The sequence below is a fragment of the Myotis nattereri genome (genome assembly GCF_964212035.1).
Source record: "Myotis nattereri genome assembly, chromosome: 3".
In the NCBI taxonomy this organism is placed as follows: domain Eukaryota; kingdom Metazoa; phylum Chordata; class Mammalia; order Chiroptera; family Vespertilionidae; genus Myotis; species Myotis nattereri.
This window is the reverse complement of record NC_138077.1, coordinates 32,500,350-32,526,912: the sequence shown is the minus strand read 5'-3', so window position 1 is coordinate 32,526,912 and position 26,563 is coordinate 32,500,350. Positions and strand designations below refer to the sequence as shown.

At 42.1% G+C, this 26,563-nt stretch overlaps 1 protein-coding gene across 1 annotated transcript; it reads right to left on the bottom strand.

Annotated features, from left to right (window-relative positions):
- Positions 1-221: 221 nt before the first annotated feature.
- On the bottom strand, positions 222-25,948 carry TMEM212 (transmembrane protein 212). Its single transcript, XM_081087962.1, has 4 exons — positions 25,773-25,948; positions 13,299-13,358; positions 10,948-11,271; positions 222-497 (listed from the first exon to the last, which is right to left on the bottom strand). The coding sequence occupies exons 1-4, from the start codon at positions 25,929-25,931 to the stop codon at positions 477-479; spliced, it is 564 nt and encodes a 187-aa protein (XP_080944088.1). The 5' UTR covers positions 25,932-25,948; the 3' UTR covers positions 222-476.
- Positions 25,949-26,563: the final 615 nt, after the last annotated feature.

Below are 26,563 nucleotides of genomic sequence, written 5' to 3'. Positions count from 1 at the left end.
AGCTACAGAGAGGCCAGGAGGGAAGGGTTATACTCTCCCTGCAGGGGATCGTTCTCATATGGCCACTATTCAAGGTTCCAATTGTGTTTGAAGATCTAAAGTCACTTTGGTAATTAATGGCAATGAAGAAATGCTAAGAAAAATATTTCCTTAATTTAGGTAGGAAGGAATCACAGCTTAATGAAACCAATCAGGAATAAGAGGAATTTAAAGAAAACATTAATTTGATGCAAATTTATATTTAAGGTTTTAAAATTGTGATGCCAACAATGATGAAATTTCAATTTTTAGAAATCATAACATGTAAATCAGAAAAAACAAGGTTAACAATAAAAAAGAACTAAAATGTACAATAATTTCAATTTTTATTTTATAAACCCATAGAGGAAAAATGTTCAAATATAAAAATCCTTTGGCAAATATTTCAAAATCATGGCCACAGATATAACAAATTTAAGAGGAACATTGCTTCAAATTTATTGTCCATTCTTTTGACCCTAGGAAGAAAAGAAAAATAAAGTAGTATTTATTTCTACAATTTATCAAAGAGAATAGTGTGTCACTTCTGACATTTAATTTAGCCCCTTTTTTATGTCACAGGAACCCAATGAAGGATGATTCAAGTAATAGCATCATGGTACCACTTAAGAATTTAAGAGGAACCACCAGAGAGAACAGAATTGGTTATACTGGAAGAAAGAAATAAAAAAGAAATATATGTGTAATGAAATATCTGGCGTAAGCATAAAACAGTCTAGAAGAACTGTTACTTTTGTGGTCAGGGGTTGTCTAAGGATGTGGGGAATCGCTGTTGAATATCTCTTTTGGTCATTTGCTGTTTGTTTTGTCTGGTTTGGATTGGTTCAGGGCTTTTCGAAAATTAACAGAAAGGGAAAAGAGCACTTTCTGAATGGCAGCCAAGAATTTAAATCTGATTAGAAGGAAGGGGAAGATAGCCAACATTTCTTGAGCACTTATCAAGTTCCATGCCAGTGTAAGGCTCTTAGTAGTAATTACATCATTTCATTTTGCAACATGTGAGGTAGGTGTTACCTTCAGTTTATAAATGAGGAACCTTAGGCTCAGAGAGGTCCAATATTGATTTGCACAAGGCTACTCAGATAGTAGGTGATAGAGGAAATAATTACACTTCAAACTGTCCGACTCAAAAAGTACCAGGGCATATCAGGTCCTCCATGTGTCATAAATAATGCTAAAAGCAATTTTTCTTCAATAAACCACTGCTCTTTGGTATGAGAATTCAAATCTACTTTTTTCCTTGTATTCCTTCTTGGAGCTTTTCCTTGGATTCCAGTGACCGTAGTAAATTCCTTCATGTAAATTGTTTTAAAACTTGAAATACTCCCGCTGTAGGTTTAGGTAAGATTTTAGCTATGGCTAGGAAGCATAAAAATGACATCAAGTATTGCAATCCATGACTCTGTTACTCTTGATTTCTACATTCTTAGTCCCACATATCCTGCTTACCTTAGACAGTCCCTGTCCTCAAGGAACTCACATTCTTGGAGAGGAGCTGAACGCCTATGGATGTCACATGAAGGAAGTTGGCTGTAAGCTGAGTGTGAAGGGGAGCCACAGAAGGATGCGAGCCAGAGGAATATTAACAGCAGATTTGAACTGTAGAGAGCTCATTCTAGAGCTCATGTGGAGGATACTTCTAAAGAAAACTAAAGCTGCAAGACCAGAGGCACGGAAGTCTTAATGAGAGAAGTTGGACGCCTGAACCAGGGCCATCACAGATAGTACAGAGAAAGAGGAACACGGTGAAGAAATATTTAAGAGGTGCAGTTGTCAGAATATGGTGATTGACTCAGGTGTGAGGAGTCAAGGATGACCCCAAGTGTTAGGCTTGCCCTGAGTGTCCCGAGTGTTAGCAGCTGAGCTGGAGATACAGGAAGAAGAGCAGGTGTTGGGGATAAGGAGATGATCAGCTCCATTATGAATATCTTCAGTTTGATGTGTTTGCAGACACCCAGGAGAGTGTCCAAAAATGATCAGATGTAGAGCTCATTAGAGCAGGAGAGGAAACTAGGCTACAGATATAGATGTGTGGGCCATCAGTCCAAAGGTGGTAACTAAGGCCACCAGCCTTTAAGGGTGAGCAAGGCAAAAGAACCTTCTAAGAAGGTGCTTAGAGGAGGAAAAACCATAAATATGGAAGAGAACCAAAGCAAAAGATCCATGGAAGTCAAAGGGAAGAGGATTTCATGGAGAAAGTGGTCCATAGTTTCAAAGGCTGTGGAGAGGTCAAGGAAGACTGAGGAGTTCATTGGGCTTCGCTATCTACAGGTCATTCATGGGCAATCCTTGTCATGGGAGATTCAGGAAAAGAAAAGTTGTTGAATAAATATGGGCTAGATTGAAACTGTCTTAGCACTAGGTGTATTATAAACTCAAAGCAAGTTATCATTTTCATCTGATGTGTGACCAACAAAAGTCATGGAGTGTCCAATGGCAAGATCTAGTACCTCATTGGCCAAAGTCCTCTGATTTCTTCTAAATTTTCACAATGGCTTTTAATTAATGATGAGATATGAAACTGAAAATTTACCCTAAATGAAAAGAGTTGGACTCACACATTGAATTCAATCGCTCTGTCCTGTTTCTCATGGTCAAGAAATGCTTTTGCAACTTCCTGGGCCTCTCCCTTGCCCCACAGCCTAACTGTTATTAAGTCCCATTGAGTCTACCCCCCAAATACCTCTCATGTGCAGCACCTCTTCTCCATGTCCATCACCACTCCCTAAATTAGATCTTGTTCTTCATTTAGGTTATTGGTCCTCCTGGCTCAAGTCTCATTTCCTCTCCGTCCCTATAAGTCAATGGAGGACCTGAATGTGTGTTGCGCATCTTTCTGTCTCTACCTTCTAGCCCAGCCGTGGGCAAACTATGGCCCGCGGGCCGGATTCGGCCCGTTTGAAATGAATAAAACTAAAAAAAAAAAAAAAAAAAAAAAGACCGTACCCTTTTATGTAATGATGTTTACTTTGAATTTATATTAGTTCACACAAACACTCCATCCATGCTTTTGTTCCGGCCCTCCGGTCCAGTTTAAGAACCCATTGTGGCCCTCGAGTCAAAAAGTTTGCCCACCCCTGCTCTAGCCTTTAGTGTAATATTTTCCACTTAATATATGCTCAATAAATGTAGAGGAACAAGTACAAGTAACGAATATTATATTTAGGGCTTTGGGTTCATACTCTTTGACACATGACAAGAGAAAAGTCATGTACTAATATAGTTCTAATGAAGAGAAGATACTCCTTTTATTAAATAGGTACCTCATAATTCATTTCTTTAACTGGCAGCTTTCCTTTTCATCAAGGTTAGTTATGTGATGTAAGAGAAGAAAAACATTTTAAAATAATTTTTTTTTGCAAATAAATTGGAGTTTCTTACTTATTCAATAATATAATGGTATGTTATTTGTGTGTTTTTTTTAAGACAGCCAACAAGACAATTTTGGTTGGTTCAATATGACAAATTGAATATCAAGCAAAGAAAGCTTTTTTTCTAAAATGGTTAAAGTGATCTAGGAATCTGTAACAACTCTCATACCATCTCTCATGAATAATATTGCTGGCGTATACGACTTCTTGAGCTAACATAGTAAGGCCATGTGGTGTCGCCCAGCAACGTATCAGAGTGGCATGGGCAGGTAAAGAGCCAGCCATTGCTGCTCACATTTCTCCCTTCTGAATGTTAATCTTTTTCATGGAATAGAAGTCACAGGCTGAGACAGATCTGGAACGATCTTAAGATCTGGCTGGCCATGCTCTAAGGCAGCGGTTCTCAACCTGTGGGTCGCGACCCCTTTGGCTGTCGAAAGACCTTTTCACAGGGGTTGCCTAAGACCATCCTGCATATCAGATATTTACATTACAATTCATAACAGGAGCAACATTACAGTTATGAAGTAGCAACAAAAATAATTTTTATGGTTGGGGGTCACAACATGAGGAACTGTTTTAAAGGGCCAGAAGGTTGAGAACCACTGCATGGTCTTAGAGATGAGGAAGCCAAAGTTCACCTACTGATGTGTGCCTTGTCCACAGTCCCCACTGCTCCCAGGGTCAGTTTGGGAGGGGAAGTATCATTATGTCATTCCCCACCCTACACAACCCCATTGTTTTTCACCCTAATTACTTCCTCTGTTTCTCTACCTTCTTTCCTATGGGGAGGGGGGGGGGGGGTGAGGGGAGGGTTGGGTTAACTCAGGCACCCAATAATAGCCATCAAGTATTCTCCTCTTTAGTTAACAAAATTTAAAGTCTCTAACATTGTTACATTTCTAAAGGGTTTTGTGCTCCCATATTAGCACCACTATGATCATTCTGAAATATTTACTAGTATAAATTCAGTTTTCTTTGTTGAAAACTTAATTTATGTGATTATAGAGAATGGATGTTTCTGATTTCTACTCAAATTTCTGCCTTTTTAGAAAACAACATTTTTTTGTTTAAAATATATTTATTTGTTTTAAGTATAACACATTTTGATTTTAAATATATTAATAATAACATTTTGCATTAAGAATAAGGGGCTCCCTAGCTGATTTCGTTCTGTGGATAGAGTGTTGGCCTGCAAACTGAAGAGTCAAACGTTTGATTTCCGTCAAGGACACAAGCCCAGGTTGCTGGCTCGATCCCCAGTATGGGGCATGCAAGAGGCAGCCGATCAATGATTCTCTCTCATCATTGATGCTTCTATCTCTCTCTCCCTCTCACTTCCTCTCTGAAATCAATAAAAAAAAATTTAAAAAAAAGAATAAGGAGCAATATTTTATATTAAAAGACTAAATTGACTTCATGTCAAAAGGAAAATGTGCTGATAATAATTTATAAAGTAAAACTTGACAAAAAGCTATTCTCGGGTTACTAATCCCTCCCCACCTATTGCTCTCTCTTAAAAAAAAAAAAAAAAAATCAAGCCCTAACGGTTTGGCTCAGTGGATAGAGCATCTGGCTTGCGGACTGAAGGGTCCCAGGTTTGATTCCAGTCAAGGGCATGTACCTTGGTTGTGGGCACATCCCCAGTGGGAGGTGTGAAGGAGGCAGCTGGTTGATGTCTTTCTCTCATCAATGTTTTTGACTCTCTATCCCTCTCCCTTCCTCTCTGTAAAAAATCAATAAAAATATATTTTTTAAAAAATCAAGTATATTTTAATACATTACTTCAGTCTCATCCCTTCTCTTAGTAAGTGGCTGTCACCCTTGGCATGGTTCCACTGATTAAATAAAGTAAAAATATCCTGGAAAAAATAGCTTCCAATTCTAAAATATGAGTTGTTTTTGTTTTTGTCTGTGAGAAAGATTGTTCATGAAAAGCACGACTATGCAAGGTCACTTGGCATAGGTGGTGATGAAGATGTATCACCTGAGAGGTGTGGCCCAGCTGTAAGAAACCTAGGTTCCTTTCCCTGCAAGACCTGGGAGAGAATCCTGGCTCCTTAACATCCTCATCTGCAAATGGGAATAATGAGCTTTGAAGTTTTGTGAGGAATAAAGAGGTAACACACCTGAAAAATAGTAATTGCCCAATAAATAGCACCTACAATTATTCTCCTATTATCCAGTTTTATGCCACTGCTATAATTATTCCAGAGAAAATGATGAGATCACAGTGATCGTAATGCCCTGAATTGTGATATTTTTCTAGATGGTTATTTTATTTATTTATTTATTTTTAATATATTTTTATTGTTGATGGTATTACAGATATCTCCCATTTGACACCCCCCTCCTATTCTCTCCCCCTAGAGTTTTATTTTTCTACTGACCAATTTGAAGAGACCAGATAATGGAATTTGTGAGGAAGAAGTACAAGGGATTCTCACTGTTCCGTGATCCTGCTTGAGTTTTACTTGAGGTTAGCCCAAGGGGATTTAGTTCCCAGAGACACCAGAAAGACCTATTATAGCCCAACAGGAGGCCTCCGACCTTGAAGATGAGAGTCACAGGTAAACTTATTTCAAAACATATTTATGTTGTTATATTGTATTTATACTGCTAACGGTGCAGTGCAGGTCCACTGGAAGATTTTAAGCCAGGATATTGCTGCTTGCTAATTTGTCTTCATTTTGGAAGAAGAGAGTCCTCCACTGATAAATATTCTGTCCCCATATGTTTTCAAACTGCATTTAAAGGGTTTATCTACATCTTTTATGGAAAGCAAGCGTTTCTCAATTCATTGAAAAAAAATCATCTCACAGGATAAGGGGGAAAATATTTTCTTTCCCCCTTTCATTAAAAACACACACACAAAACCCCCAAACATAACAATGAATAATGAAAGGAAAACAAATGAAGCCATTCCATTCCATGGGCAGAGTAGCTGCAGGGGACAGCTGCAGTGCGTCTGCTGTCCCAATTCTTTTCTTTCCCATCACTCGATGACTTACTGAACCAAGAATGTAGACAATTCTGGCTATGGTTTAGTTTCTCGACTTAAATTCTGTGTTGTGCTCATTTGCTTCCTGTGTTGTGTCCTAAGCCGACAGGGTCACTTCAGCCCGCGTGCAAGGAGCCGCACAGGCAGGGAGCTCCTACTCCTTTCCCAGCTCCACCCCTTCCCCTGAGGGCCTTAAAATTTAGAAGGGCTCACTGTCTTAGCCAGCTCAGCTACTATAACAGACTACCATAAACTAGGTGGCTTATACAACAAGCATTTATTTCTCATAGTTCTGGAGGGTGGAAGTCCAAGATCAAGGTGCTGGCTATCTCTCCTTATTTGGTGAACAGAGAGAAATCTCTGGTCTCCTCATCTTCTTTTAAGGGCACTAATCTCATCATGGGACTCTACCCTTCTGACCTCATCTAAGCCTAATTAGCTCCCAAAGGCCCCACCTCCTAATGCCATCACAGCCGGAGTAAGGGCTTCAGGATGAATTTGGGGAGGGTGACACGGACATTTTTAAATTGATTTCAGAGAGGGAGGGAGAGAGAGCTAGAAACATCAATTATGAGAGAGAATCATTGATTGGCTGCCTCCTGCACGTACCCCACTGGGAATCAAGCCCACAGCCCAGGGAATATGCCCTGACCGGGAATCAAACAATGACCTCCTGGTTCATAGGTCAAAGCTCAACCACTGACCCACGCTGGTCGGGCCAGACATTTAGTCTGCAGCACTCACCCAATACCTTTATAAGTATTTATCAAAATCACCAAACCCTTTGTGACTCAAGCATTTCTCCCTGTGGTTTTGGTTGGGTACCAATCGACTGCACGCTCATACACCATCACTGTGTGGCCTTCAGCAGGATGTTATCAAATGTTTGTGCCCCATCGCCCTGCCAAATCCATATGTTGAAGCTCTAATCTCCACTGTGATGATATCTGGAGGTGTGTCATTTGAGAGGTAATAAAGTTTAGATGAGGTCATGAGGATGGAGCCCCCAAAATAGGATTAGTGCCCGTATAAGAAGAGAGAGGTCTTCCTCTCTCTGGGAGCAGGCACAGGAAAGGCCATGTGAGCACACAATGAGAATATAGCCATCCATAAGCCAGGAAGAGAGGCCTCACCAAAAACCAACCATGATCCTGGACCTCCTGTATTCAGAACTGTGAGAAATAAAGGTGTGCTGGTTAAACCATTCCATCTATGGTATTTTGTTATAGCAGCTCGAGCTGACTGGGATGCAAGATGACTTCAATGCTAAGAAATAATGAATGTGGTAAATCCTAAGGGGTGTTTGATTCATTTCTGAAAACTTTTTGAACTTACAGAAAAAACTCTTAGAAAGATATTTTCTAAAATATTGATCGTGACAAATGTATCTAAAAAATGTATTTTGTGCTACAGTAAAATAAAGTACAACTACAATTTTTTCCAAATCTTCCTTCAAGCCATCATTTATTTCTTTTTTACAAATTTTTATAGTTCTTTAGTTTCCTGATATGTATTATATTCATGTAAGAGAATTTTAATTTTCAGACAGACACTTAAAAGTACAGCTTTTAAAAGCATTTTTGGGCCCAACTGGTTTGGCTCAGTGGATAGATAGAGCTTCGGCCTTCTGACTCAAGGTCCCAGGTTCGACTCGGGTCAAGGGCCTGTACCTTGGTTGCGGGCACATCCCCACTGGGGGGCGTGCAGGAAGCAGCTGATCAATCTCTCTCATCGATGTTTCTAACTCTCTATCCCTCTCCCTTCTTCTCTGTAAAAAATCAATAAAATATATTTAAAAAATAAAAACAAGCATTTTCGGTGTTTTGTTTATATATAAAAGAAGCATGAATCAGCAGCATATTTTACAATATTCAGTATAGTTTTCAATTAAATTTTAAAATATTACTTATTCCCTTTAGCATGTGAGGAATCTAACAATGTAATTATATGGAGGTTCATTAAAATAGAATCACTATATAGAATTCTGTATCCCAACAAATGACCCACCTTTCCTTCTAAGAAAGTTGTGTGGCTTCCAGAATTTTGAGAAATTAATACATTCATTTCAATGCTAGAAATGGTGCGTAATATAGCCCAGATTTCTACACAGTAACAAAGGTTTGCTCAAGCTGCCTGTGCTCCTTGTGGGCTCAGGGCAGTGCTAGTTATTAATACCTAACATCATCCCCCCTATGTCAGCTACTCATCCTCCCTAATGAAACATGATCTGCCAACACTGTGGAGTGTGTGGTGTCAAGTTATCCAAAAACACTCACTAAAGACATGCTCTTATTAAATTTATCTGGAACTTTCCCCCAAACTAGTGCTGCATTCTATGCAGATGGGAAAACGGAGATTCTGTCCAGAAGTGACACTAAGATAATTTTGTGTTAGGAAGAGAATTTTCATCAGAATCTCTTGGGTCATATGTTAAAAATGCACATTCCCTGCCTCCAAGCCCAGAGTTTTTGACCTAGTAAGAATAGTCTTGGATTAGATCCAAAAATCTGGTTTAATAAGATTCTGATGCCACTGATCCACTTGGAGGAACATGTTGTACAGGGTGGGACGAAAGTAGGTTCACAGTTGTGAGTACACAAAAAGGCTTTATTCTTGAACTATGATTTATTAATCTTTGTATTATTTTCCATATGAACAACTGTAAACCTACTGTTGCCCCACTCTGTAGTTGTGTTGGATTCTACACCTAGCTTAGAAAGCACACACCAAGAACTTTACCCTGAGCAAGATGGGCCAAGGCAAAACTCTGAAGTTGGAGAACTTTGCTGTTTTCAATTAGTTTTCTTTTTTCCCAGGCACTTTAGGTGGCCTCCCTATTGGGTCTCCATGGGACTGACTTACCCAGTTCTTTGTAAATGTTTAATTTTTTTTTCTCCCTGCATTCTATCTATGTTAAACCTAGATGCTATGAGTGTCATGCCTACAATGAATCAGGTATCTGATTAACTATCTATGCCGAGGGGTTATGGCTGCCAACACTTAAATGTGTGTTTCTCTTAGGCATATGTTCCTTTTAGCAAAGGGCTTTAGAAATTTGGGGCAAAGGGCTTTAGAAATTTAGGATGTTTACCAGAAGGGATAAATCTCAAATACTAAACTTCTAGATGCCCTGGCAATCCAATAGGGGAGGTAATTTTGGTCTGTTCATCTCAACCCTGGGCAAGCCTCCTTATACAATCAATTCTGTTCTGAAGAATGTACGGATTTCCTTTGCAGACTTATGTAGAACTTTAAGAGGACAAGAATGACCACAAAAGGCATTGAGAATGTCAATTCTTATCTTTTTAGCTTTGATGGTTGCTATTGATAGGATCAAATTGGAGGGAGGGAGAGAATTGGCTAACATTACTTAAATTCACCCAATTCTGCCTGGCTAGTGTGGCTCAGTGGTTGAGCGTTGACCTATGAACTAGAAAGTCACTGGTTCGATTCCTGGTCAGGGCACATGCCTGGGTTGCAGGCTCAATTCCCAGTGTGGGGCGTGTAGAAGGCAGCCAATCAATGATTCTCTCTCATAATCGATGTTTCTAGCTCTCTCTCCCTTTCCCTTCCTCTCTGAAATCAATAAAAATATATTTTAAATTCACCTGATCCTAATATAATACTGGCTTGAATCATACAGCCAGTATGAGAGTTTTCCCTGGAAAATAGCTCTTTCCAGAAAGAAGCTGTTCAACTCACAAAGCAGTGACCCAGGATCAATACCTGTAGAAATTTAGAATCAGGAATCACTGTGCTCTTCTCCCAATGACCCTGCTGTAATCCTCCTGGGGGTCAGAGCCATGCATATTAATGGTCTGGCAGAGGAGGAAAGGTTCAGTGACAAGGAGGCACAGAATCAATCTGGCCTGATTAAGAGAAATGGCTCTGGGTTCTGAATCTAGAAGCATTAGGGTGACCTTGGGAAAGTTATAGAAACTCTTTAGTCTCAGTTTACTATCTGTAAAATGGGAAGTACACTGAGACACAGTAAGCATACAGTTCACTTTGCTATTATTTCATACAGTTAATATGGTTAGCCCTCCTGGAAAAAGTTAGGAAACTAAATTTGATGTTATCTTATATCAGCCTTTCTGCTGGAGTAGGAGTAGAAAGAGTGGGAGAATTTCATATGTCTTCTTTAGTCAAGGAGCATGTATATCTTTCTGAAGGGGATAGAAGCCAAATTAAGATATCTGTATTTGACTAATATTAAAAATATGAAGGGTGCTGCTTTCAATTTCCACACAAAGTTCTTAATATTTATCTCAATTAGTAATTTTTTAAACAGCACATTGAGATTAAAAATTAGCTGGTGCTACCTACTGCCACACCTTTAGTTATCACATCAACATATTTCCATCCATTCTTACAAAAACAATTATTGACCATTTATTATGTGCCAGCCACTGGATGACATGATTATACAGGATACAGTGGTGAATAAAAGAGAAAAATTAAATGTTAACATACAAGGCTTCTCATTTTAGTATTCAGGATGGAATAAGAACCAGCCCCCTGTTTCTTGAAACTTACATTTATGTGTCCGTTCCAAAGAAGTCTTGCAGAGAGCTTGAGGAAAACTGTCAGGGATGCGCAGAACATGGCAAAGCTCAGGCAGAGGTCAAAGGTTTGAAGCGTCAGGTGGTACTCTTCATAGTGTGGTGGATCCACACACACTGATGGGAATTTTGCATACGGAAAAGGAAAGGCAACCACATAACCAAGATAATTGGTGCCTGCAACCCCTGATAATGAGTAGAAGCAATATGGGCCGAGGAGAGCCGATTCCAAGGCTACTGCAAAATGAAGTGGACATCCTATAAGGCTCAGAATCACAAAAGTGAAACTAGCTTCCCACTGAAAATAAAGCAGAAACAAATAGTTACTTTGGGAACTATAGTTTCCAAAAGCTTCTTAGCAATCGGAAGAAAGAGATGCCAGGTCTTCATCTCTCCTACTGGGAAGTGAAGGAGAAATGGGTCACAACCTTCCCTTAGGCCCTTGTGTCCTCCTCTTCTATCTCCATTATGGAAGAATAACATCCGCCAACTGGGGCAAAAAATGAAATCAATTCCATCCAACAAATATTTATTTATCTGCTGTCATGTGTTGAGAACCAGTCTGGGGTGGGAAAAACAGATGAGTAAACAGAATCCCTGCCTTATCTATCCTAGGACCTCGCCAATCAGGGAGTGGTCCATGGTCCACTGACACCCCCTGGTACATTGTTAGAAATGTAGACTCTCAGGTCTCTCCAAGATCTACTGAATCAGAAACTGCCTGTTAACCAGATCCCCGGGTGATTTACACCTAGTAGTACATTAAAGCTTGAGAAGCACTGCTGTAGCCATCGGAGAAAAGTTTTTAATGAGATCAAGGTATTGATCTATATTGTGGGATTACTTGGCTTCATGCTATTAAAATTCAAATTATTATGACTTTTCATTCTTTTTTTTTTATCCTCACCTGAGGATATTTTTTTCATTGAATTTTTTAGAGAGAGCAGAAGGAAGGGAGGAGAAAGAGAGAGAGAGAGAGAGACAGAGAAAGAGAGAGACAGAGAGAGGGAGAGAGAAAAAAAACATTGACATGAGAGACACATATTAGTTGGTTGCCTCCAGGGCTGGGGATTGAACCTGCAACTGAGGTACTCCCTTGACCAGGACTTGAACCTGAGACCCTTCGGTCCACAGGCCAATGTTGTAACCACTGAGAAAAACCGGCCAGGCCTCATTCTTTCTTTAAGGGCAAAGAATACAGGGAGATACCAAATTGGAAGGAGATAGCAAATTGAGGAGTTGAGACTTGAAAATGCAACATTGAAAGCAGAGGAGCCTATAGATCTCTTTCTTCAAGATTGAAACCCAGTAGCACTAACCCTGGTTCTGTCCTCCCCAAATGACAGCACTTATAATAACCACAGGAACTTGTAGAAAATGTTTGGGGCAGGAATCAAATACAAAATTTTAATTGAAAACATAGTTTATTACTTAAAATTCATCATAGTAAGGCATTGATTAGACAGAATCTACACTAATAAAAGAGAAATATGCAAATTGATTGTACCTTTGCAACACCCACCAGGCAATCAGGAGTGAACATGCAAATTAATCCAACAAAGATGGCTGGTCAATTTGCATATGCAGGTGCCGAGGGGGCAGGGCAGGGCAGGACACAGGCGTTCCACACCGCCCCAGCTGCTCTGGGCCTCTGGGCAGCATGGGAAGGAGGAAAGGCAGCTCTGGCCAGAGTGAAGGCGGTGCCGGCAGCCAGGGGAAGGAAGGCCCATTCTTGCACGAATCTTGGTGCATCCAGCCTCTAGTTTAACTATAATTGGAAATCACAGTCTCTATGTTCTATCCTGAACTAGGAGAGATTTGATCTTCAAACAATCCTCCTTGAAATAAAAGGGGTTCTATAATAAAACTGACACATCCAGTGACAGAAAGTAGCCTCACAGGGTAATCTGATCATAAATTCCTAAATGGGCAGATTATGGTGGGTAGTCACCTTCCAGGCACATAACTTCTTTAGTAAAAGTTTATCTTTGCCTTAAGCAAATCCTGTCTATTGTTCTTGTGTATCTAGATTAACGCACCATTGAAATGTCCCTTTTCAGACCCCTCCTTCTAAGACATAACCATTCTCAAGAGATGACATAATCTTGTTCACTATCCTGTAACCCAATCCCCACCTTGCTTTTTCCCACCTCCTGTAATCTCCCTTATGTTCTCTCCTTAATTTCAAATGAGTAAAAGAAACTGAAAAACTGTCCCTCTCTGAAAAGTTTAGATCTTGCTTCTTGGCAGTTGTTGTCATTTTGGCTCAAATCAAATCTTTACAGGCTTGGATATTTCTCACATCAACAATGTCCACATATTTACCAAGTATCTCTGGGTCCACGCTTTGTGAGCCAACACTAGGAGTACACCAGCTGTGATGGCCTGTGAAAGGAAGATGGGAAAACAACATCCATGATAGAATGTACCTCTGGAAAGAGTTCAATCTGTCTCACCATTTGACAACTTTACCATGAACTGGAAGGAACAGCAAATGGCTAAGTGGATGTATAGCTCCGACCTCCTCTTCATCCGTGATGACAATGAGGAAGAGAAGCCATAAGTGTCATAAAGACATGATTCATACAAGCTCATTTTTTGATTTTCCTGTGTTGCCTTTGCCATCGAGATGATAAGCTTTGCTATAGTAGGCTGTCATTGCAATAGAAGCTTGGCTTTATAACCCTTGCCATATGTTCTGTTTTGATGAATTGCTTATTGTTCATCTCTCTTACAAATTGCTAAAATTGCACATGGGAAGAACCGGAATGGAAAATGTGTCACAAAACCCTGAAAACCCTCAGCAGCAGCACTATGTTTTACTATCTGCTTCCTCTTGAAAGCCTGCTGGTGGGATACAAGTACGTGATCCCTGTTTCTCAAGTGACAAAGATTATCATTAGAATGAATGCATGATGGGGCATTTATTGTTCTGGGTGCAGTGGTGTCCAGCTTTTCAAAAGAGAGTTCTTTATAGTCTTCATTGAAGGAAAAAGGCCCAAAGTGCAGAATAAAAATAGTTAAACAAAGGAGGGAATGGTGTCACCAGAACTGAGCAATAGATAATGAAAAAAAAAAAAAATCTGGGCTCATCTTTGATGCAGCACCGGGTCTGATAAAGGAGACCTTTGTGGTCATTGAGCCTGGAAATCACTTATTCCCAACCCATAAATCATTTGTTCCTAGTCAAGAAACATTTTGAGATGGAGAGAGAAAGCCAGGAAGAGATGTGCCTGAAATAAGATATAGAACAAGAACAGGCCTAAAAATAGTACCATTTAGGTTTTTGACAGAAAAATAAACATGAATGTATATATAGTATCAACAAATTTAAGGGGGAGAAAAATCAGAGCTTTTACCAATGTGGTTTTGTGGTATGCTGCTTTTGTAGCCCCGGGTCTGGCATATTTATTATTTTGAGACCCAGCTTTTCATTTTCCTGGCATATTTTATTTTGAATGTTGGATTTAGAGAATTTGAGAGGGGGGGAGGGTGGTGGGAGAGCACACACACACACATGCACTCACACAAAACTTCTCATGTAGCTAAGCCTGAAATTCCAGACTTGGCATCGCCATACCATAAAACTCCCATGGATAAAAACAGAACCATCTGTAGTCAAAAGAGGTTGGCTTGATTCTGCAGGAGGAAAGTTTCCAAGGGACCCTATGGAGGTCGAGCCAGCATAAATAGTACAACAAAACAGGAGAATTATTAAGAGCAACTGTAACACTGGCGGGCTAAGCCCTCGGCCAGTCTGTGCTTTCAGAGGCAAGGCGCTCAAATGACACGTCACTCCTCTGTGAGCAAAGGAGATGAAGCAGAGCGATGCCCCTCTGCTGGTTTAGCTCCAAATAGATAGCTGACACTATCAGCTGCTTAGATTCCAGGTTGCCGTAACTACTTTGGCACCAACTGTTTCTTGCCTTTTCTAACGTTGAAAAATGCTGTTGTAGCTGCCAGCTTGAATTTTACTTTGTTTACACAAAACTTTGAAAAAGATCTTTCATGGAGCAGGCTGGCGTGTGAATACCAGTGACTTGTTAAATCCACCCTGCAGGATGTGGCTCAGGAGCCCAGCACACTCATCTTTCCATCCCCCCCCCCCGCCCCCCCCCCCGCCCCCCTCGTGACCTCTCACCCGCCCCCCTCCCAACCCCCCTACTGTGCATAGGAGGTAGAGTGGGAGTGTGCCTTCAGGAGTCACAGCCTTCCCCTCTTATTTCTTTTTTTAAAATTTTGTTTTTAGAGAGAGAGGGGAAAAGAATAAAAAAGAAAGATTTGAGGTAGGGGAGAGGTCAAGTGGGAAAAGGAAAGGTGAAGGAGGGAGTGTCTGAGTGGCACAAAGTTGGATAGAGCAGGGCGTGAGGAAGGTTGTGAGGAAGGAGGGAGCGGTGCTTGGGGACGTGCACTCTCCCTCAGCTTTTCTTGACAGGCTGTTGACATGTTCTACGGGCTGTTATGTTGACGTGCTCTATGGGCAGTTCTAGGGACAGTACTTGGATTTTGCAATGGTTGTTGCTAACACTTTGGTTGCATGATAATTGTGAACCCTCCCACTTATTCTTTAAATTGTTCAAGTAAATGATGCAGTTCCCAGAAGCAGAGGAAGGAAGCAGGGAGCAGTCACAACGGAAATAGAAACTTTTAGAAAAATAATTTTAATGTGGGCTAATTTACTCACTTAGGAACATCTACTAGAGGCCCAGTGCACAAATTTGTGCTTGGGTGGGGTCCGGCCAGCTCAGGCCCAATTAGAGGATTGGGGCTGGGTCTGTTGGGAGGAGGAGATGGTGGCAGGTTGGCCGCCAGCCCTCCCCGATCAGGGCCCAATCAGGGCTAGGCTGGCTGGGGAGAAGGGCCCCAGGCAATTAGCCGGCAGGCCCAGCCCCAGATTGGGGTGGGGGTCCAATTAGAGGCCAGTGGCCTGGGGGAGGGTCTGTGGGTGGTTGGCCAGCCAACCCTGCCCCTGATCAAAGTGGGGGGGGGGGTGATCATGGGCGGAACTGGCTGGGAGGAGGGGCCACAGGCCTATCGAGGTGGTGGAGGCTGATGGGGGTGGGGCTGACTGTGGGGAGGGACTGTGGGAGGTGGGCCGGCTGGCCCTGCCCCCTATTGGGGTGGGGGGAGCAATCAGGGGTGGGGCTGGGTGGGGGGAGGGGCTGCGGGAGGTTGACCAGCCGGCCCCACCCCCTGATAGGGCCCATTCGCTGGCGGCAGTGGGCATCATAGCAACCAGTCATTCTGGTCATTATGGGGTTCCAGTTGCTGGCTTTTTATATATATAGATTATGGGTCTGTTATGAACAAGGGATGTGATAGATACTTTGCAGATAGAATGATGACAGCTAATATTTATTGAGCACTTACTCTATGCCAGGCACTAGCCTAAGCACTTCATATGTGTTCACTCATTATGACCCTATGATGTAGATCTGCTACTTTTTATTTTTATTTTATTTTTTAGAAGCTATGGCACTTATTTTACTATAATATTATAATTCCTATAACTTTTCCATAACTATAAGTTAAAATAATCTTAATTTTATCCAATTTTGTATCATTAAACTTCTCTCTCTCCACCCCTTACCCCAGTCAATCGTAATTGTCTTGGTGATTAATTAAAAAAGAATCACTACCTTTTGTTGTTGTTGTTAATCATCACCTGGGGATATTATTTCCATTTATTTTTTTAGAGAGGGTGGACGGGAGGGAGGCAAGGGGGGAGAGAGAAAAATATCGATGTGAGAGAGATACATTAATTGGTTGCCTCCCACACTTGCCTGACGAGGGCTGTGGATCAAACCTGCAACACAGGTACATGCCCTTGATTGGGAATCAAACCTTAACCCTTTGGTGCGAGGGCCGAAGCTCTAACCACTTAGCAACACCAGCCAGGGCTCACCGTACTTTTTAAATGAAGCACAGAGAAGCTAAATAAGATGAGTAAGCTCACCAAGTAATAATTCTACAAACAACAGCTCCAATTCTCAGTGCAATTTACAGCCTAGATAGGAAAATAATGCAAATATGAGAATGTCCACAAAATTAGGTAAAAGCGTGGGTGCTTTCTGTGTGAGAAGAGCTCAATGACAAGACACCATTTCCAGGGGGAACAATCACTGATGAAGTCACCGTGGAGGAGAGGACCTGCAAGGGGACCAAAGCTTTGCTACCAGCTGCCCTTTGGGATATTGATTTTACGGTGCTTATTGAGAAACAAAAGATTCAGAAAGAATCTTTGCCCCGCCATCCCCCTTTCTTTCTGCTCAAGAGATTCTGATAGGAAAACCTGCTTTAGGAAGAAGGTCTTAAGATTTCCTCCGTAGCCTACCTTGAGTTAAGTATGGTGAATAGGAAGGCTTTAGTCAGCGGCCTGTTACTAGAACCCCCCGTGTCCCACTAGTTCTGGGTTGCCTAGCAATGTTGTTGTTTTTTTTAATGTAGTGAGTTATTATAGATATCTTAACATTAAATTTCCAAAAAATATACAGTATTTCTATTCCCAAAGTTCTGTGTGGGAATTTGGAGGCTGGCCAGTGGTAAATTATGTCCAATGAGATAACACCAGACCAGTACTATGATCCCAACGTACTCTTTGGCTGCATGATGTTTGTGTGGATGCCTAGCAAGAATTTGCCTGCCCTGTGTGTTCTGCTCTTCCTCAACTACCTGTAAATTGCCCATTCTCTTTGGAAATCTATAGCCCTGTTCCCCCTGCCCTTTTGCTCCTTTGTCTAAAATATCATATATACCCAATGTTGCCTCACTGTCTTTGAAATTTTTATGCCTATGTTAATTTCCATGGGCATGCATTAAAATTTTATTTTCTCCTGTTACACTGCCTCTATTAATTTGATTACTAGCCCAGCTAGAAGAACTTAGTGAGAGGAAAAGTACTATTATTTTTTAGCCCCCACAACCTGAAGCAGATTTGAAAGAGAGATGTGATTTCAGTGGGAATCAGAGGGAAGGGTGTCCAGGCAGCCGGAGCAGCAGGTGCACAGGCAGGAAAGTGGCAGTCACTCTTGGGGAACAGTGAGAGAGGAGCCCCGCCCTGCGGGAGGATTGGTTCTTAGCGGACAAGAGTAGGAAATCAGGCTCAAAATCACACGAGGCCAGGTTGAGGAGGGCCTCACAGTTCAGGCTGACATATCCAAACTTTGGACAGTGAAGCAACACTGAAGGTTTTTGATCAAGGAGATAGACTGACACAGCAGAGGTTTAGAAAGATGAGCCCATTGTTGCATGCATGTTGGAATGGAATGGAGTGAGGACGAGAGGTCTCTGGAGGGCCTTGGTCTTCAAATGTTTTTTGTTTGTTTGTTTTTGTGTGTGGGTTTTTTGTTTGTTTGTTTTGGCTTTTAACCACTATCCACAGTAAGAAATATATTTTGCTTCATGGCCAAGAAATAAATATTTTTATAGCTAACCAAAATAATAATAATATCCTTATTTTGTGTGATATACTCTAAGTCTCATTCTCTATTCTATTCTATTCTATCCTATTCTATTCTATTCTATTCTATTCTATTCTATTCTATTCTACTCTACTCTACTCTACTCTATTCTATTTCTATTCCTATTCTATTTGATTCATGTTTTCTAAATTCTGTTAGCTACATAACAGATTGATTTTATAATCCACTGATGGAGAGAGTCCCACAGCTGAGCTATCAAAGTTATCCAGGAATAAAACCTGGGGAGGGGTGGGAAGTGGTAAGAAGTTGTTGTTGGTGGTAGTAGTGAGGTACACAGTGAGAACAGGAGGAAGGAAGGCATAGGGGTGCACCTCATAGGAAAAAATTAAAGTTACTGGGCAACTGATTGTGAAACTGAGGGTCCTCATAACTCTGATTTGATTTAAACTGTAATTTTAAAACAATAATTTTTCCCCTCCTCTCTTTCTCAGCACACTTTACTGACCTGACCTTAGTCTCTCACCCCTGAGGCAGCAGAAAACAATGCCTTGGTTCTGACTAATGGTCACAAGGTTTAAGCCCCTGGCAGGCTAAAAAAGATAACATCTTAATCTGTTATGTTTCAACTACTGTGCCAGGAAGACATGATGACCCCCTTGGCTACCTCTTCTCGAAACTGGTTCCGGGTTCCGGATTCCGGAGCTGACCATGGGAGGTGTCCTCAAGACCAGAAGAAATAGGCCCTGGTCGGGTAGCTCAGTTGGTTAGAGCTTCCTCCCAATGCGCAAACATTGCAGGTTCGATCCCTGGTCAGTGCACATGTAAGAACCAAATCAGTGGCCCTAGCCGGTTTGGCTCAGTGGATAGAGTGTTGGCCTTCAGACTAAAGGATCCCAGGTTCGATTCCAGTCAAGGACACATGGCCAGATTGTGGGATTGATCCCTAATGGGCGTGCAGGAGGCAACCTATCAATGATTCTTTCTCATCATTGATGTTTCCATCTCTCTCTCCCTCTTCCTTCCTCTCCGAAATCAATACAAATATATTTAAAAAAAATAAAATCAACCAACAAATGCATAAAGTAAGTGGAACAACAAATCAATGTTTCTCTCCCTTCCTCTCTTTCTCTAAAAATCAATCAATCAATTAAAAAAAAGAACAACAAAAACATTGCCCAGGACCTGAAGAAATGATTTATTACCCTTATTTCACCTCTGACCAATCAGCTCTCAACAGACCTGGAATTCCTAACCCCCGGTGTCTTGTGATTTTGCTCTATATACTCTGCAACCTATGTGCCATGGAGGAGTAGGCTTTCAGGACACAAGCTTGCTCATCTCCAGATTTGCCAATTCTAATCAACAATTTGCTTTCTTTGCTGCAAACCCCCAACTTCCGTGAATTTTTTGCCAGAGCGTACAGATAGAATGAACTTAATTATTGGGCTCCGGTAACAACTGGACGTGATCAGGTGGGAATGGGGCTGAGGGTGGGCTGAATTTGGGCAGTAAAACCCAAACACAGTCCTTAGACCAGCAGGACAGGTCCTTAGGAACTTGTCAGACATGCAGAATCTCAGGCCTCATCCTATACTTATTGAGTCAGAGTTTGCATTTTTTTAAAAATATGTTTTTATTGATTTTAGAAAAACGAAGGGAGAGGGAGAGAAACATCAATGACAGAGGAAACATCCATTGGCTGCCTCCTGTACACCCCTACTGAATATTGAGCCCACAACACAGGAATCCAACCTGCAACCTCTTGGTGCATGAGAAGATGTTCAACCAGCAGAGCCACACTGACCAGGACCAGAGTTTGCATGTTGACACGATCCCCGGGTGATTCATAGGCACATGACAGTTTGAGAAGCACTAGTTTAGATAAAAGGAGAGTCAAACATTGCTCCAAGAAAAAGACAAGGAAGTCAGGAGAAGAAACTATTGTTTTTGGTGATAGATAATTAATTTGTTTTGGACAAGCTGAACTTAAAGAAGCGTAGGATATCTAAGGGAAAATTGACCATCAGGTAGTTAGAAATCACAGGACTGTTGAAGCTTAAGAGGCTTGAGCCATGGTGAAATTGAGTCCCTCCTGTAACAGAGAAGGAGCCTGGAGTTGCATGGGTAGGTCTAGCCCTACCTTCCTCCCAAGTTCCCTTCTCCAAGCAGGGTTCTGGGTGAAGCACTTTTGCTCACTATTGGCCAAGCCACTGAACCCTCTAGGCTTCAGATCTTGTGAAACTCATTGTACTTTGGTTTCTTCATTTGAACTTTATCTACAAGGCAGGTTTTCTGGGATTTAAGTAGCGCTCAGTGTGTAAGGTGCTATGATCTCCTTGCTGCCTACTTTCTGTCAGACGATGCCTTTAAATAACTGGCTCAGAAAATCTAGGAAAGCTGTTTATCATATGGCTGGCAGAATAGAAGTAGGAGAGTCTGAGGACCAATATTTGTGAAGAACTTAGAAAGCCTTGAATGAAAGGCACTGAACAAATACAAAGTGCTGAGCCACTTGTAAAAACCTATCTCTTACAAGTCTCCAAAGAGATATGTATTCTTTACAAAGGGAAATGTCAATATGATTGAAGTGTATAAATTATCTTTTCACCAGGGGAAGATACACTTTGTAGGCAAGTTGAGAAATGACTGGCAAAGAAGGTTGTGAAATGAGTCAGAGATCTTTTGAAGTTGACCCTGATCAGGCAGAGCTATGGTTCAATAGAAAAATCAACTAGGAAAAAAAAATTATGTTTCAAATTTAAATATTATCAAGAGAGTGAACAATCTCATTGCTTTCCTTTTCATGAGGATTTTTTTCCTGCTTTAGTATAAATACCAGCTTGACCTTTAGTTTTTGCAACCTAATTAGAGTTCAACTATATAAGGAATTCTGTGCCACCAGTATGAGATTTATTCACTTATTCGACAATGTTTATTGAACAATGTTTATTGAACATCTAGTATGTGGCTCACTCTGTTCCAAGTGCTGGGAATACAGCAATAAACAAAATAGAAAAAATCCCTGCCCTTGTGTAATAAACATTGGAGGAGGACAAACAAATAATAAATAAGTAAAATTATATGGTATACTAGGGGCCCAGTGCATGAGTTTGTGCACCTTGAAAGGAGCGGTGGGCCGAGAGGCTGCAGTGGGCACAGGGACAGGTCTTGGCCCATCCTCTGTGCCTCTGCCCAGCCTCTCTTGCCGTGGCCCCTGGTCCCCTTCTGCCCGCACCTCTGCTCCTGCTGCTGCCGCTCCCACGCACTGACAGCACTGGCCCTGCTCGCATCCACTGATGGCGCTGAGCGATCAGGACTGGCGCTGGGCGCTGGCATTGGTGCAAGCGCCTAGCACGACCACAGCACACAGGAGCAAAAAATTTTCAGTAACCACCAGAGGCTCGCCTGAATGACAGCAACCAACATCCTACCTTGGTCTGGCATCTTGCTCACCTGCTCCACCATCCCTCTGTGGCCAACGCCTGCCACGTTCTGTGCACACACCCTCTGGTGGTCAGCACATGTCATACCGACCAGTTGTTTGGTTCTTCAGTTGTTCTGCCGTTTGGTCTATTTGCATATTAGTGTTTTATATATATATAGATTAGATGGTGATAAGGGGTATGGGGGAAAATAGAGCAGGGAATGCCAATTGGGGGGAGGTTCTAGGCATTAGTGAGAAAGCGACATTTGTTCAAGGAATTAAAGATTAGGAAATGAGTTGTGTGTGGGAAGAGGCTTCAGGCAGAAAACAGGCTGTACAGTACAAAGGCCCTGAGTCAGAAACACACAGTACAAAGGCCCTGAGACAGAAACACACCCTTGGCATTTTTTAGAACAACAAGAAGCTAGTGTGATGGGAAAGAAATTAGTTAAGGGAGAGTGGCAGGAGATGAAGACCAGGAGGTAACAGGATGGGGAACTCAGCAAGTCATCAGGGAATGGGTTAGAAGAGTGAGTTGGATGGCAAGGGATTAGGAACACAGGGTTTGGATAGTGAAAGTCATGGTATTAAAGCACTTGTAGAGGGCTTCAATATTGGCAAAGCTCTTTATTATACAACTAGAGGGCCGATGCATGAAATTCGTGCAAGGGGCTCGGCCCTCGCAGCCCTGCCTGCCTTGGCCGGCCCTCACAGCCCTGGCTTCGTCTGGAAGGTTGTCCGGATGGTTGTTCTGCTGTTCAGTCTAATTAGCATATTAGCTCTTTATTATATAGGCTCTTTGTTCAAGTTGCATTTACTCTTTCTGAATATCTTAAGGTTAGACATTTCACATAGGCTCTCTTTACCTGTACAATACCCCATTTTATAGGCTAAGACCAGAGTGGTAAATGTAAAATAATGTACTTAAAAAGAAAAAATTCACCAAATGGTCTCCTTATTCAGTTCCATACTCCCACCACCCGGCTTGCCCCTGAACACACACAATAGTTAAACCTGGCTGGACCAAGTTCCATTAGCATCTGGACCTTGCATTATGCTCCATTGTAACTCAAGCATGTAGGAGACTATCAACACATATTTATTTAATAGCTAGATTAAAATTATATTTCCTAGAATCTCACTTTTAAGTACTACCCCAGTTAAAGTCTGATTTTTAAAAAAGACTTAAAGTGTTGCCCCTCCTCAGGGTGGCTACATTTTAATAGAAAACTTCTTAGGATCAAAAAGCTTCAAAATTGAATTCTCTAGTCTTCAGTGGTGAATGTCAGGTAACTTGGGAAATAATGAGAGAAGGATTTGTTGTGCTTGTGGGCCTCTGTAACTCCTAAGTCACACCACCCTGAATTTAGTGTAAGACATGCTCACTTCTTTGACCCATGAAGCTGACGTACTGGTTTGATCCTTCATCTGTCAATCAGCCAAAGAGCAGACACTGAGCACCTAGTTGGTGCCAATTTGTACTTGGCTCATGCCCACCCCCCCTAGGGAACTGGGAAGTTTGTGAAGTTCATCACACAACATTTTTTAAAAAATCTATTTCTATTGATTTCAGAGAGGAAGGGAGAGAGAAATAGAAATATCAATGATGAAAGAGAATTATTGATCAGCTGCCTCCTGCAAGCCCCCTCCTGGGGATCGAGCCCACAACCTGGGCATGTGCCCTGACCAGGAATTGAAAGGTGATTTTCTGGTTCATGGGTTGACACTCAACCACTGAGTCATGCTGGCTGGGCCATCACCCAACTTCTTGAATTATTTTCAGGTCAAACAATTGTGTGGAGAGAAAAAGGAGAGAGAACTAAGATTTTTGGCTTGCAAATCTGGGTGATGTAGACACATGTCAGCATTTCTAATAAAAATGTTAGTCTGAAAGTTATTTCACCTGTTTTCCTTCTTAAAATTATTTTTCATGGTTGATATTTTCTATTGAATTTATTGGGGAGACATCTATCTTTAATAATAAAAGCATAATATACTAATAAGACTGGATAGCCAAACGACCTCCTGGAGCTCCTTCCAGATGACCTTCTGGATGAAGCAGGGGCTGCGAGAGTCAAGCCCCTTGCATGATTTTCATGCATCGGGCCTCTAGTATATATATAAAAGCCTAAGCAACCATTACGACTGGATGACCGGATAACCGGCTGGTGGCTTTGACATGCACTGACCACCAGGGGGCAGATGCTCAACACAGGAGCTGCCCCCTGGTGGTCAGTGAGTTCCCACAGCCAACCTCCCATGGTGGGCCAACTTCCCATGGTCCCTCCCCCAGGCTGGCCCCAATTGGGACTGGGTAAGAAGGCCCCAATCAGCCGGGAGGGACCCCACCCATGTAGAAATTCATGCACTGGGCCTCTAATTGGTTAATAAAATTATATAGGTTTCAGGTGTACAATTCTATAATATATCATCTGGATATTATATTGTGTACTCACCACCCCAAATCAAGTTTCCTTTTATCATCATTTATCTCCTCTTTACCCTCTTCTACCTCCCCCACACCCCTGATATATATACTTTTAATTCCAACTTCAAGATATTTCAGTTTCTCAGAATATCAAGGTGAGATTAAAATAAAATAACTTTTTAAGAAATTTCTTGAACAGTATTTCTGTTATAGTTTACATAAGATACAGTATACATGATAAAATGATTTTAAGAAAAATCCTACATTTAAAATGCAAATAATCTACACTAATAAAAGAGAAAGATGCAAATTAATCATCACTCCACTACACCCACAAGCCACGCCCACCAGCCAATCAGGAGCCAATATGCAAATTAACCCAACTAAGCTGGCCGGGGACACGGAGCTGGAGCGAGCAGGAGGCTTGAGTTGCCCCCCGGTGATAGAGAAAGCCAAGCTTCCTGCCTGCCCTGGCCGGCTCTGGGCTCTGCTCAAGGCTACAAAGTTTCAATTATAGAAGATAAATTAATCCCAGATACCTGCTTTCAGGCCACCCTGGAAAAAAAAGGAGAGGCTAGGAGCTTGGATCGCTGAGGGGCATGGCCAGCCTGAAAATGGCCATCAGCCCCTCATCCAGGCTGACCAGGCACCCCAATGAGACCCCCCACCCTGAAGGGGGTGTGGGCAGCCTGAAAACAGCCCTCAGCCCTTCACCCAGGCTTGCCACACGCCCATGAGGTGAGGGTTCCCACTGGGGGGCTTGACCAGCCTGCAAACAGCCATCAGCCCTCACACAGGCTGGCCAGGCACCCCATTGGGGACCCCCACCCTGAAGGGGGTGTGGCCAGCCTGAAAACGGCCCTCAGCCCCTCACCCAGGCTGGCAAGGCACCCCAGTGGGACCCCTACCCTGATCCGGGACACCCTTCAGGGCAAACCAGCCGGTTCCCATTGGTGCACCAGGCCTCTATCCTATATAATAAAAGGGTAATATGCAAATTGACCCTAACACCAGAACAACTGGGAATGACTGGTCACTATGACACACACTGACCACCAGGGGGAGCTCTGCTCAGCCACAAGCCAGGTTGATGGCTGCCAGCACAGCGGTGGTGGCAGGAGCCTCTCCCACCTCCTCAGAAGTGCTAAGGATGTCTGACTGCAGCTTAGACCTGCTCTCCACTGGCAAGTGGACATCCCTGAGGGCCCCCAGGCTGCCAGAGTGATGTCTGACTGCCAGCTTAGGCCCCATCTCCTGGGGAGCGGGCCTAAGCCAGCAGGTGGACATCCCTCGAGGGGTCCCAGACTGCGAGAGGGCACAGGCCGGGCTGAGGGACCCCCCCCCCCCGAGTGCACAAATTTTTGTGTACCAGGAGTCTTTTAGAAAATAATGTTCTAAGGTGAGTTCTGTAGAATGTTGATTTTTTTGTATTGTTGGGAAACTTAAAAAGAATATGTTATTCTGTTTCCTCTTTCCCTCCCTCCTTCCTGTAATCTCTCAATATAGGTAATAAAATGTTTACATACCAAAGCTCCATTCCAAATGGGACAAGCAATCCAGACACTCCATCCTGTGAACCAAAGCTTGTAAGAAAAGACTGGGAAGAAAGCAATAACTCCAGAGAAAACACTGAGAGCCCCTAAAGTCATGAGAATCCGGCCAGCAGCCTGGTATAGGCCCTGCATTTTCCTCTGTGACTTGGGTCCTTAATCTCAAATATGTTCTGTTACTAAAACATGAGAGTATGTCAGGCCTCAACAAACACAAGTTTCTTAGAGACAGTAGCCATGACACATGTGGACTGTTGATCTACTTGGAAACAAGATCCTAATTTGTTTGACCCCTGATAATAAAACGTGATGAAATAATCTTTTGACATAGATTTGACAAATAAATTCTCATACTAGTTTACTTTAGGGAGAGAGAGAGAGAGAGAGAGAGAGAGAGAGAGAGAGAGAGAGAAATCAGTCCTCATTTTGGGTTACCGCCTTCATTCCCTTCATTCTGCCCTGTCCCGGGGAGTGACCACTTCCTGGCTTAATCAGATTCAAAGCCTTGCTGACTGAGCTAATTGTTTCTCAACTCAACCTGCCTGGTGGTTCCAGCATAAAGCCAACATCCTCTGTGCACAATAGATCCACATTCCCAGCACAATTTCCCACAAAACAAAGAAAAATAAGCACTCTGATCAGTTCTTATTCCATTTAATTTAAGTGATTTAAAGCAAAAAACCAAGACCTCTCCCCCTTTCAAAGTTCAATTCTATTACAAGTATTTTTTTATTTTTGTAATAAAATTTTTTTTATATGAACTTATT

What these genes read in the sequence shown, in the direction of transcription:
- TMEM212 (XM_081087962.1), bottom strand. Translation starts at nt 25,931, where the DNA reads ATGCAGGGCCTATACCAGGCTGCTGGCCGGATTCTCATGACTTTAGGG. An exon ending in CGTGGACCCAGAGATACTTG is followed by an intron (nt 11,272 to 13,298) that starts GTAAATATGTGG and finishes CTTTATTTTCAG; the next exon opens with TGGGAAGCTAGTTTCACTTT. An exon ending in TTTGGAACGGACACATAAAT is followed by an intron (nt 498 to 10,947) that starts GTAAGTTTCAAG and finishes TTTTCTTCCTAG; the next exon opens with GGTCAAAAGAATGGACAATA.